We start from the raw sequence: 12,684 nt of genomic DNA on the forward strand, positions 1-12,684 counted from the left end.
TTCTCACTGCACACTTGATTTTTTCTCCTCCTTTAGACCTCAGTTTAAATATCACCTGCCCAGATAGTCTTCCCAATCACCTATCTACTGTGGATACCCTCTGTGACAGTTAATGGCTAGGCTACGGTCCCCAGATGTGGACAAATGCTGTTCTGGATGTTCTTGTGAGGGTGTTTTTGAATGAGATTTACGTTTAAGTTAGTAGGCTTTGAGTAAAGCACCTTGCCCTCCCTAATGTGGGTGGGCCTCATCCAATCTGTTAAAGGACTAAATAGAACAAAAAACTGACTTCCCTTGAGCAAGAGAGAATTCTGCCAGCAGATAGCCTTTAGACTTCACTTACGATATCAGCTCTTCTGGTTCTACAGAAGACTGCTTTTGAACTCAAACTGTGGTTCTTCCTTGAGTGACCAGCCTGCTGGCCTCTCCCATCAGATTTTGGACTCACCAAGCCTTCACAACTGTGTGAGCCATTCCTTAAAATAAATCTGTCTCTATAAATCTCTCTCTCTGGAGAACCCTAATACACCATGCACGTACACATCTTTATCCTTTTCCTCAGAATTTACTGAATGTAAATTCCATGACAGCCAGGCGGATGTACCTTGCTCTCTCTGTGTCATGTTCGCAGCATTTCTGAGAAGTTCTTGGCACATGGCGGATGCTAGCAGATCTTGGTTAAATGACAGAATGGCTAAGGTTCTCAAATAAACCATGGGCTAGGGGAACTCATGTGTGCAAACCACAGTTCTAATGTGTGTGAGAATATTGTGTAGAAAATGCTCACAACCACAATAAGCCTCACTTCAACCCACTAGGAGGGCTAGACACACACACAAAAAAGACAATAACAACATTTGGCAAGCATGTGGAAAAAATAACTCTCATACTTTGCTGGCAGGAATGATGCAGCTGCTGTGAAAAATGATTGTATAGTTCCTCAGAAAATTAAATATGAATTACCCTGGGACTGCAGAATTCTGTTTTTAGATATATATCAAGAGAAATGAAAACGTGTCCCTAGTAATACGTCTGCACAAATCTTCATAGCAACGTTGTTCTTTTTTATTTTTATCTTTTAATGTTTATTTTTGAGAGAAAGAGAGAGTGTGAGTGAGGTGGGGACAGAGAGAGAGGGAGACACAGAATCCGAAGCAGGTTCTGAGCTTGTCAGCACAAAGTCGGTGCAGGGCTTGAACCCGTGAACTGTGAGATCATGATCTGAGCCAAAGTCGGGCACTTAACCAACTGAGCCACCCAGGCGCCCCATAGCATCATTGTTCTTAATGGTCAAAAGCCGCAAATCACCCAAATGTCCATCAGCTGATGAATGGACAAGCAAGATGTCATATGCCCATACAATAGAATATTATCCGGCAACTAAAAGGGATAATAATGAAGCACTAATACATGCTGCGATGTGGACGAACCTCGAAAATACTGTGCAAGTGAAGGAAGCCAGACACACGAGGCCACGTACTGTATGCTCTGTGTATATGAAACGCCCATAACAGGTAAATCCATAGTGACAGGAAGTAGATTAGTGGTTGCCAGGGGCCTGGGGGCTGGGGGAACTTGGGAGTGACTGCTAATGAGTATGGGGGTTCTCTGGGGGTGATAAAAGTGTTGTGGAATCAGTGATGATAGTGGCACAACCTTGCACACATACTAAAGGTCACTGCATTGTACACTTCGAAGTGGTGAGCTTTATGGTGTGTAAATTATATACATTTATTGTTTTTAATGCCAAAAAAGATGCTCTCAAGAGATGAGCCGTCATGGGCTAGCAGAGGTGCAGAATGCAGCCTCAAACTGAGAGGAACAGACAGCATCTCAACCACTCCCCTGCAAAACCTGCACCATGCAAGCAAGGACATCTCCAAATGAGGGTTATATTTATAATCATGAGGATAGTAATATTAATACTGCTCTCTTTTTCATGTTTTTATTTTATTTTATTTTATTTTATTTTATTTTATTGAGAGAGAGACACACACACAGTGAGAGTGGGTGAGGGGCAGAGAGAGAGGGAGACATAGAATCTGAAGCAGATTCCAAGCTCCGAGTTGTCAGGACAGAGCCCGACATGGGGCTTGAACTCACAGACTGCGAGATCATGACCTGAGCCGAAGTCGGACGCCCAACTGACTTGAGTCACCCAGGAGCCCCTCTATTTTTTTTTTTTTTTGTGGCATACAAATATGCTTGTAGGTTATTTATCATTCTTAAAACTCACTTAGCCATTATTTAAGAACCTGGAGGCATAGCCCCCTTCAAAACCATGTGTCAAAAACACTGGTCAAGTGCCTGCAGTGTCAAATGTGGCTCGTATGAAATGATACTTCTGGCTGCCACAAAAAAATAAAACTCCCCACATGTCAGCTTCCTGGAGGAACACTGTGGATGGTCATTCATCACGAGTCCAAGCTCACCCACAAAAGCCAGATCCCCTTCTTGTCACCACCCTCTTAGCCATGTGCTCTGGCTACTTCTGGTTTCACTTCCTGTTGCTGACACCTGCTCCATGGCAGCCTGTCTGTTGTTGAGGATACACTGAGTGGGAGGCACTCTCCCCCACAGAAGACCCCCAGCCAGCGACGACTCACAAAAGAAGCCAGCAGCATCTCGCACCCCACAGTCACCTGTCTGGTCTCGGGGAGAGCCTGGTGAAGGAAGAGAGGGTTACTCTGCAGAGATGTGCTAGAACACATCTCCCACCTACACGGAAGGCCTCATATGCTTAATGTATCTGCTCATGTCACTGAGAATTTCAGAAGAAAGTGCAGTGGAGCACATTGGCACCCCTTCCTCCCCTGGGAAAGCCCAGTACACAGGAATTAGGAAAGTATTTTCCAAGTATTAGGAAAAATTCGTCTGAAGAAAAGCAAGGGATAGCCTGGAAAGACCACAGCCGACTTGTGAGCACATGCTCATTAAGTCTGTTTTTGCCAGATCCAGGACAAAGAGCACCTGGCCAGAAAGCACCTACGTTCTTTAAAAAATAAAAATCAACCGATCAGTTCTGTAGCTTTTCACTCCCTAAAAATGATAGGTAGGCACTAAAATCCCATTTTGAGGGGCATCTGGCTGGCTCAGTCGATTAAGCGTCCAACTCTTGATTTCAGCTCAGGTCACGATCCGAGTTCATGGGGTCAAGTCCCACATCGGACGCTGCACTAACAGCCCAGAGCCTGCTTGGGAATCTGTGTCCCCCTCTCTTTCTGCCTCTTCCTCACTCACAGGCGTGTGCTCTCTCTTTCAAAAATAAATACATAAGCTTTAAAAATAAATAAAATAAAATCCCATTTTGAATGCTATTCGGGAACAATCACTGGAAGCCTGAGGTTTTTCAAGCAAACTAATTTTGGGTAATCTTCTGAAATTTGAGCAGGGCTGTGGGTACCAGGAATAGTGCATGGAGGGCCAAGCATATTTGCAGGAAGTTTCCACCCAAATTAAATGAGTAGAAATAGATCTGGTTCTACTAGATAAGTCCCTAGAATTAGTCCTCTGATGATGATCAACAGCTTGTTGCATTAAGGGAATGGGAGGGAAAGGACCTTCAGTGTAGTCAGTACAAAAGCAGGAATATGTGGAATTCTGAGTGTGGTAACAAAGTAGCAGACATAACCGGCCAGTAAGTCAGTAATGTTCATGTTAGAATTCTCCGCCCAATGGGGCTCATCAACATGTGCCTCCTGAAGTGAAGTACCAAGAACTGAGCATCATTGCTGAGTGGTGTGCATAACCTGACTGATCACCAGGAAACATCAGCCAAACTCAGACTGGGGACAGTCTACAAACTCATTGACCTGTACTCATGAAATACAAAGACAAACTCAGGAATAGTTATAGATTAAAAACAGACTCAAGAAACAAGACAAATGCCTTGGATTTTCTTTTGCTGTAAAGTATATTATTGAGCCAACTGACCCAAAATGCACCTGGGTGGCTCTGTTGGTGATTCTTGATTTCAGCTCAGGTCATGATCTCCAGGTTGTGAGATCGAGCCCCGTGTTGGGGCTCTGTGCTGTGTGTGGAGCCTGCTTGGAATTCTCTCTCTCCCTTTCCCTCTGCCCCTCCCCCATTTGCTCACATACTCTCTCTCAAAAAAAAAAAAAAAAAGACTTAAAAAAAAAAAAAGAAAATATACACTGAAATATTTAAGAATGAAGAGATGCCATGTCTGTGTCTTGCTCTTAAACGATCCAGAAAAATAATGAGAGAGAAGAAAGAGGAGACTTTCTTCATGAGCAAAATCATGATTCTGCTAGCAAGGAGGATGGGAAGAATGGATGTTTTATCTCACAATAAGCACACAGATCTTAATAAGGTGGCTTTTGTTGCTGAAAAACAACTTGGGTAAATTCTACCCTAAACTATTAAAACATGCAATTATATGTAACAGACCATCAAGTGAAATTTTTCCCATAGCCCTAGAATTAACCAGATGTATTAAGCACCCCACATTCAGAGAGTTGCTATCAGTTGGGGGCATCTATACACCTCAGGTTCAGAGCCAATCCTACTTTCCTACCACACCCCCACTCAGTGACTATAAGAAAAAGTTTAAGAGGTAAAGGTGTCCTCAGGTTTTTGACTAATATAGTGTTTATGAAAAGAAGCTATTTCCTTCCATTCTCTAAAACCCAGGGTAAGACCCCGAGAGAATCAGCTATAAATGTTTGGGAAAACTACAAGGAGGGGAGAATTGCATTTTATTCCTTGGTTGAACATCAGTCTATCTAGTAGAGGTCAAATCTGCCCCTGTTAGTTGAGCACGAAGAAGAGAAACTTCAGGATGATTGCAAGATGGAGAGAGGTCTCCACAATGGAACAGCTTATACACTCAACATTTGACAAGACAAAGATTCATATTCTTCCACTATGTCAAAGAGACTCCAGTGAAAATCACTAGGTTTAGGTCACATTGCGGATGCCAGATCAAAGACAGTTAACCTGAAGGAAAGGATAATCCCCAGGTCAAGAGGTATGGGAAGGACAGGGGAAGTGAGAAGGGGGAAAAGAGAAGCCAGTACAATTACAGAGCCATGTGGTCTGGAATGTTGCCTATTAAATCAAATCTGATCCTGTCAAGGGAATCAAACCTGCTCTCAACCACACTTGTACAAACCACATTTAACCTCATAAACTCCGATAACTAAGACAGGTCTAGTTAGTCCTAGGAAGACAAGGAAAAATAGCTTGGAATGACTTTTGAGGTGGAAGTTTGGAAATGAACAGGAATGGGTCTTAAATATCGAAGTGAGACTGTTCTAAAACAAGAATGCCTAAAGAATTATAAAATTTGGAAAAGATATTAATAAAGAATGACAGACCCATTGGTAAATTTTGGCAAGCCTGGTCGGACAAAATTACTAGAAAAAAAACATTAAACATTTTTTTTCTTTTTAAAGTTTATTTATTTATTTTGATAGAGAGAGAGAGAGAGCACACAAGCAGGGGAGGGGCAGAGAGAAGGAGAGAGAAAGAATCCCAAGCAGGTTCCTCACCATCAGTGTGGAGCCCGTGCAAGGGCTGGAACTCATGAACTGTGAGATCATGGCCTGAGCCAAAAGCAAGGGTCAGACACTCAACCAACCGAGCCACCCAGGCACCCATGGACATTTTTGTTTTAAACACATGAGTTTAGACTCCTAAATAACCTGGTTATTTATAGAAACTAAAATAGGATAAAACATTGGTCTTGAGTCATAATCCTTCCCGATGTAACTCACACCCCTCCCTTTCATCAGCCCTGTCCTTGTGGTTGACCAAGCAGCAGAGAAATGGCAAGAAACCCTTCTAGGTGCTATGGCAAGAGAAGGAGAGCCAACTTTTCCTAGGACATGTCAAGGGAGTGAAGTCAGAAAATCCACATCAAGTAGCCTCTGAGGGTGTGTTCTCCAGGGTCTGCCACTGCTAAGTCACCCTGATCGATAGTTGGTCAGTGAGCTGATGCCAAAGCTGACCTTCTGTCCCCTATGTGACATGATCCCTGTGACCCCACTTTCATGGGGCCACCACCTTGTTCCAAATCTATTACTGGCAAAAAAAGAAAGGTAGGAAGAAAGAGGTAAACTAACTGTAGCAACAGTCAGAATAAGATTTTATTTACCTTAGGCTTCCTTATCTAAATTTGAGTGGGGTATTGACACAAGTATTGATGTATTTTCTGGTTGCAATTCTAATTACCATTATACCTATTGCTTCCAAAGAAAACACTGCATGGGACAGGGTATAGAGGGAGAGTGCCTGGGTTCAAATGCCAGCTATCCCATCCATCAGCGTTATGACCATGGGAAATTATTTTATCTTTCCATGCTTCAATTTCCTTATCATAAAAGGTCATTTGTACCCCCACTGAATTATTGTGAAGGTTAGAAAAGTTATTATATGTGAAGCCCTGAGCACAGTGTTTGGCACATCATGAACACTTACTAAATGGCTATTTGGGTCCTAGCAGCCATAGTCATCATCAGCTGAAAGGTGATGGGTCTTGAGGCGACAGCTTAGTAAACATTCCTTTCTGAACACAAAAGTGTTTAACCTTGCCCACGGGAACTTCAGACACACTCTCAAAAATGAGGGGTTGAGGGGTGCCATGATGATTCTGTCAGTAGCGCATGCACGTCTCAATCTCAGGGTCATGAGTTCAAGCCCCATGTTGGGCATGAAGCCTACTTAAAAAAAAAAAAAAATAGAAATGAGGTGTTAAGGGTAATCAAAGTTAAGAATAGGAAATTAGAGGTACTTTGAGAAATTGAGAAATGCTTTCCTAAGAGAGCTCTACACAATGCGTACAGACACTTGTAAGGTTAAATAGCACCGTGTTCAACATCTCCAATTCCACTCTCAGACAAACGTGTGTTTGAATCTCCACTGTGCCACTCAGAAGATGGTTATCTCTGAATGAGTTACCTAACCACCTTAAAGTTAGGTTTTCTCCTTTGCAGTTGAGACTAGCGACAATACCAATCCATCTCAAGTGGTTGTTGTAAGTATTGAATGAAAAAGCTTACAAAATAAATTCGGCATGTAATAGGAGCTCAATAAATGTTACCTATTGTCTTAAGTAACCAAGTTTCTTTGTCATATTCCTTTCCTACAGAAGGATAAGTGACTTTGAGGGTTTTGTTAAGAAACCTGGCAAATGCTTTACTATTTCACAGCCTTTCTCTCTTTTTTTTTCTAATGTTTATTTACTTACTTTTCACAGAGAGAGAGAGAGAGAGAGAGAGGGAGGGAGAGGAAGAGGGAGAGGGAGAGGGAGAGGGGGGAGGGAGAGGGAGAGAGAGAGAATCCCAAGGAGGCCCTATGTTCAGCACAAAGTCTGACATAGGCTTGATCCTACAACCCTGGGATCATGACCTAAACTGAAATCAAAAGCCAGATGCTTAATAAACTGAACCACCCAGGCTCCCCAATTTCACAGCCCTTTTTGACATCAGCATAACTTCCAGATATCCAGCTATAGCTTTCATGCAAATATTTTCCTGATATGGTATCTATAGAATGGCCAAGATAAGGAGCTCATTGCCTATATGCCCACAATTCCCAATTACATCTCTAGCTCGGGCCTCTCCCCGAACTACTACAGACTTGATTATTTAATTTCCTACTCAACATTTTTCCTGGATGTCTGAAAGACATCTTAAATGAAACATGTTGAAAATAGAACATCTGATCTTCATACCCCAAGTCTGCTCTCGCCACAGCCTTCCCCGTTTCAATCAATGATATCTCTAATCTTCCAAGTGCTCCCATGAAAAACCTTGAGACGTCCTTGATGCCTCTCTTTTGACTTCCAATGTGTCAGGAAATACTTTTTGCTCAGATTTCAAAATATATCCGGAGTCAGACCACTTCTCATTACTCTTCTACTACAACTTAGATCCAAACTAACAATCTCTCTCTTACCTGGGTTGCTGACATTGCTTCTTAGCTGGGCTTCCTGCTTCCACCCTTGATTCGTTCTGTGGGTTGCACCGTGTCTGAGGTAAAGATATATTGAAGTCCTAACGTCAGTATCTTTGAATATGACCTTATTTGGATATAAGGTCTTTGCAAACATAATCAAGTTAAGATGAAGTTGGATTAGGATGGGCCCTAATCTAATGACTGGTGTCCTTATGAGTGAGAGAGTTAGAGATACATAGATACAGGAAAGAAGGCCATGTGGAGGGCGCCTGGGTGGCTCAGTCAGCTAAGCATCTGATGTCAGCTTAGGCCATGATCTCATGGTTTGTGAGTTTGCGCCCCCTTCAGGTGAGCACTACTCCCGCTTTGGGTAGAAACACCAGCCCAGACTCAGGTGAGCCCTGCTTCTCTCTCTCTCTCTCTCTCTCTCTCTGCTGCTCCTTGGATTTTCTCTCCCTCTCTCTCTGCCCCTCACTCACTTGCGCTCTCTCTCAAAAAAAGAAAAAGAAAAAAAAAAAAGAAGGCCATGTGGAGATGAAGGCAGAGATTGAATTTATGCTACCACAAGCCAAGGAACATCAAGGAATGCCACTGATGGAACCATTAGGAACTGGAGGAAGCCAGGAAGGATTTTCCCCAGAGTCTTTAGAGGGAGTATGGCCCTGATGACAACCCCTGGATTTCAGACTTCTAGCCTCCAGAATGTTTAGAGAATAGACGCTTGTTGTTTTAAGCCACTCAGTTTATGGTATGTTGTCACAGCAGTTCTAGGAAACTGACACGCCTCTCTACAGTCTTATCAACATAGACCCAAGAGTGATCCCTTTAAAGAATGGTTCTAATCTGATCAGTCCTCCAGCAGAAACCCTCCAATACCCTCCATGTCCATCCTTACAGTTGCTGATGAGATCCACTATGATCTTTACCTCTTCTACCTCCCCACTGGTGATCTCGCCTCATTTACTCTATCCTAGCTGCTGTTCCTGCTGTTCCGTACAAGCCAAGCACCCTCCCACAGTAGGACCTCTGCTCCTGCCTGGAAGGCTCTTCCCCAGAAGCCCACATGGCTCCCCCCTCACCTGCTGTAAGTCTTTGCTCAGGTGTCATCTTCTCAGTGAGGTGTACCTTGACCACCCTGTTTACCCCCACACTCCCAAACCTTATCACTCTTCTTTATTTTTCCCATCCTGCAAATTATCTTTTCATATAGCATATGTATTTTGCCAACCTATTATGTCTTCTCCCCAAGCTAGGATATAAGCTTCACAGGGTAGATATTTCTGACTAACACATAAAAGGCACTTAGTAAATATTTGTTGAAATAATGAATGAAAATGAATGAATGATTCTGTTGGGACAAAACTGTGGTTCTTTAACAAAAAGTATCTTTTAAAGGCAGATAGTCCTTCTCCCTCAGTCTGGGAAGGCTGAGTTCTTTGTTCAATTTATCTGCAGGCCACATCCCCCATATCTAATTTAAGCTAGGATCTTTCCAACTTAATCAAATGAGGATTAAATGTATGAGAACAAAATATATGTAAATGCAGCTGCCTTTTTCCTGGCACAGAATAAGTGCCTAATAAATTAAGTTTCTATCCATTCACCCCCCACCCCCCCGCCCCATCCATGCCAGTGAATACAGGATTTGCTTTTCCTGAAGGAGTGGGCTGGGGGCTTCTTTAACATAAGTCCTTCTAGTGACAGGGACAAGTGATCTGGGGCCACGGTGGTACCTACACCAGAGACCGCTCTTCCAGACTTGTGGGTAAGCAATGACATGCCAACATGCCAACATAGCAGAGAGGCAAAAGCACAGACGTACATTATGGCAATTCTGGGCATATAGCAATATGCCTTTTCAGTCCATTTGGGAATAATTTTTACTGTTAAGGATGTAGTTCTTGCCCCTCAGTGCCCTCTGGCACTTTGTGCTAAAGCACAGCATCAACACAGAGGACCCAGAGGAAAGAAGCAGGGGCTGTGTTCACCACCTGCCCTGGCATAGTGAGTGTAGCTTAACACAGCCCCCCAATCTGGGACCCCCCAGACCGTGGGACTTAGCTTTCCAAGTAACAAAGTCACATAGCAATTGCTGTCATAAAGGGAAGGAGAACTCTTAAAGCAGAGCCTAGGTAGCTGACACTTATTCCAATTCATGTTCCCCTTTACTTACTCTTTTGCACTGGAATCATATGAGATTTCATAGAATTTTTCTCTGAAGTTCATCTTCCATTGAGTTTATAGTCATACTGCCAAAAAAATATAAAACTATTTCCCAGAATCCCCCAAAACAGTATCTTTGTGAAGCATATGAGAATTTCTAAGAAATAAAAATTTTGAATTAGAAAGACTTCTCGCTGTTACTTATACATGATCTTGTTTAATCCTCTCAAGAGGTGGCTATCACTGTCGTATAGATGATACAGACTAGATGAGTTCAGAAAGTGGCACAAGGTCACTGTATTATTTTCCTGGCCCTGCAATAAAACATTGCTACAAACGTGGCATTTGAAAACAACAAAAATGCATCCTCTTACAGTTTTTGAAACCAGAAATCTGAAATCAAGTTGTCGGCAGGCTTAGCTGCTTCTGGAGTGTCTGGGGAAGAATCCTTCCTTGCTGCTTCTCGGTTCCTAGTGGCGGTATCCATGCTGGCATTGTCTGGCTTGAGGCTGCGTTGATCCATTCTCTGCCTTCACATCCACACAGCCTTCTCCTGTGTGTGTCTCTTTGTGGTTAAATCTCCTTCTCCTCTCTTAGAAGGATGCGCTCGTGGCCCACCTTAAGTCCAGGATGATGTCATCCCTCGATATTGAATTTAATTACATCCGCAAAGACCCTATTTCCAAATAAGGTCACATTCACAGGGACCAGGGTTTAGGACTTGGACGTATCTTTTAGGAGATGACACAAGTCAACCTGCTATAGTCAGCAAGAAGTGACAAGGCCAGGACTCAAGCTCAATTCTGATGTTAGCATTCTAATTCCATACTGTCTTCCTAAGGAATCCCAAAAGAACTAGCATAAGCCACTCTAGACTTAATAGCTGTCTTGAGAACAAGTATCTCTTCAGTTGTCTTCTTTTCCTAAGAGAAAGTTTTAACTTTCCCACAATCTATTAGGATTCAGATGGAATGTAATCTCTGAGTCCTTGTCAGAATTCCTTGGGAAGTATACAGAAAGTTATTCTAATGCTAAGCATGCTTTGTACCATCTGTCTTCCTACTAGATGTTGAAGCTGTTCTGAGACAGAGTCCCAGTGCACACTACAACAGAGAGCTTCTAGCAACAGTGCCTAGGCAAATATTGCATTTGTAAAGATGCTCCTACATGGGGAGGGGTGATTTAGACTTTACTGTAATGTCTGATTTTTTTAATGTTTATTTTTGAGAGAGAGAGAGAGAGAGCACAAGCGGGGGAGGGACAGAGAGAGACACACACACACAGAATCCGAAGCAGGCTCCAGGCTCTGAGCTGTCAGCACAGAACCTGACACTTGGCTCAAACTCACAAACTGCGAGATCATGACCTGAGCCGAAGTTAGATGCTCAACTGACTGAGCCACCCAGGTGCCCCTGCCTGAATTTTTTTTTTTTTTAACAATAAGAATGCATTTGTGTTCTGTGTAGTGAAGGATTATTTCAGCAAGTCTGTGTTGTCCAAACACGTACATTTCCTGGAAAAGTTTGGCCCTTACTCAACTCTTAGGAGATAACCTCTGGGTCATTGGAATATCCTGCCTGATAAAAGTATCTTTGTTTACCTAAGTTTCTTGGGCTATCCCAGATAGTTTACGCTAACAATGTGACTTATTGAGGGCCTTGGGCCACATGTTATTACCCTGAGGGTCTGGAGTCAGGTCAACCACATGGGCAGTCACCCATACATATGTAGTAGAACCCCAATAAAAATCCTGGACTACAAGGCTCAGTGAGCTTCCCTTGTTGGCAACACTTCATGTGCATTGCCTTATAACACTGCCTGAAGAATTAAGCATTGCCTATATGATGTCAGTGGGAGAGGACAGCTGGAAGTTCGTGCCCAGTCTCTCCTAGACTCTGTCCCATACACCTTTTGCTGTTGTTGATTTTAATCTATATCCTTCCACTGCAATAAGCCATAACCATTACTGTAACAGTTTTGTTGATTCTCATCCTACTGAATCATTGAATCTGAGAGTGGTTTGGGGAAATACCAAACGCAGGAACTATCGCCTAATAAAACTCCATAATTTTGTAAACAATGCATGGTTGCTTCAACATTCAATTCTGGCAAAGTTCTGCTGAATTATAAACTCCATCACAGTGAGGATTGTGCCTTTCTATATTCATCTTTACCTCTCACCCCCAGTCCCACAATACTCCTATGGAGCTTGGCATGTACTAGTTGTTCAGTGGAACAAATGGAAACGACATTGAAATCTGAGACCAGGCTGAAGAATCTCCTATAACCAGAGCTGACTTTCAGGCCCTTGACGAGCACTGTTGTAAATGTAACTCAAACAATGAAGATCACACAAGGTTGAGTGATGTGAGCCTCCATTTGATGATTTTGAATGATAAACTCTCTTAAGGTGGCCTTTCTCCTTGAAGCCTCTGTTCCCTCCCTCTGTGGCTTGGCAGACAGTGCTTGAACCATGGGCAAGTCTAGTATATTTGAACTGATCCTGAGTTGTTAGGAAGTACACATTCTCTCTTCCCTTCCCTTTCAACAAGAGATCTGTTTGCGAGGACAGTATTTGAATTTCAGCTCCTGGATTTTCTG

General features: G+C 42.9%; 1 protein-coding gene across 6 annotated transcripts in view; it reads right to left on the bottom strand.

Moving 5' to 3' along the window:
- The window catches only part of CYSLTR2 (cysteinyl leukotriene receptor 2), an 84,797-nt gene that overhangs the window by 52,114 nt on the left and 19,999 nt on the right, over positions 1 to 12,684 (bottom strand). For 4 of the 6 annotated variants that reach the window (XM_042968417.1, XM_042968494.1, XM_042968342.1 and 1 more), the window contains one exon: positions 7,921 to 7,994. The exons of 1 other annotated variant lie outside the window; for it this stretch is intronic. Coding sequence is in view for 1 of the 5 variants with exons in the window: in XM_042968993.1 (XP_042824927.1) it covers positions 7,841 to 7,994 (154 nt within the window). In the remaining 4 variants the exon portion in view is untranslated. Of the gene's footprint in view, positions 1 to 7,783; positions 7,995 to 12,684 lie in introns of those variants that run through there. One more of the 6 variants, XM_042968993.1, reaches the window with a different exon arrangement.

The sequence above is a fragment of the Panthera tigris genome, chromosome A1 (assembly GCF_018350195.1).
Source record: "Panthera tigris isolate Pti1 chromosome A1, P.tigris_Pti1_mat1.1, whole genome shotgun sequence".
In the NCBI taxonomy this organism is placed as follows: domain Eukaryota; kingdom Metazoa; phylum Chordata; class Mammalia; order Carnivora; family Felidae; genus Panthera; species Panthera tigris.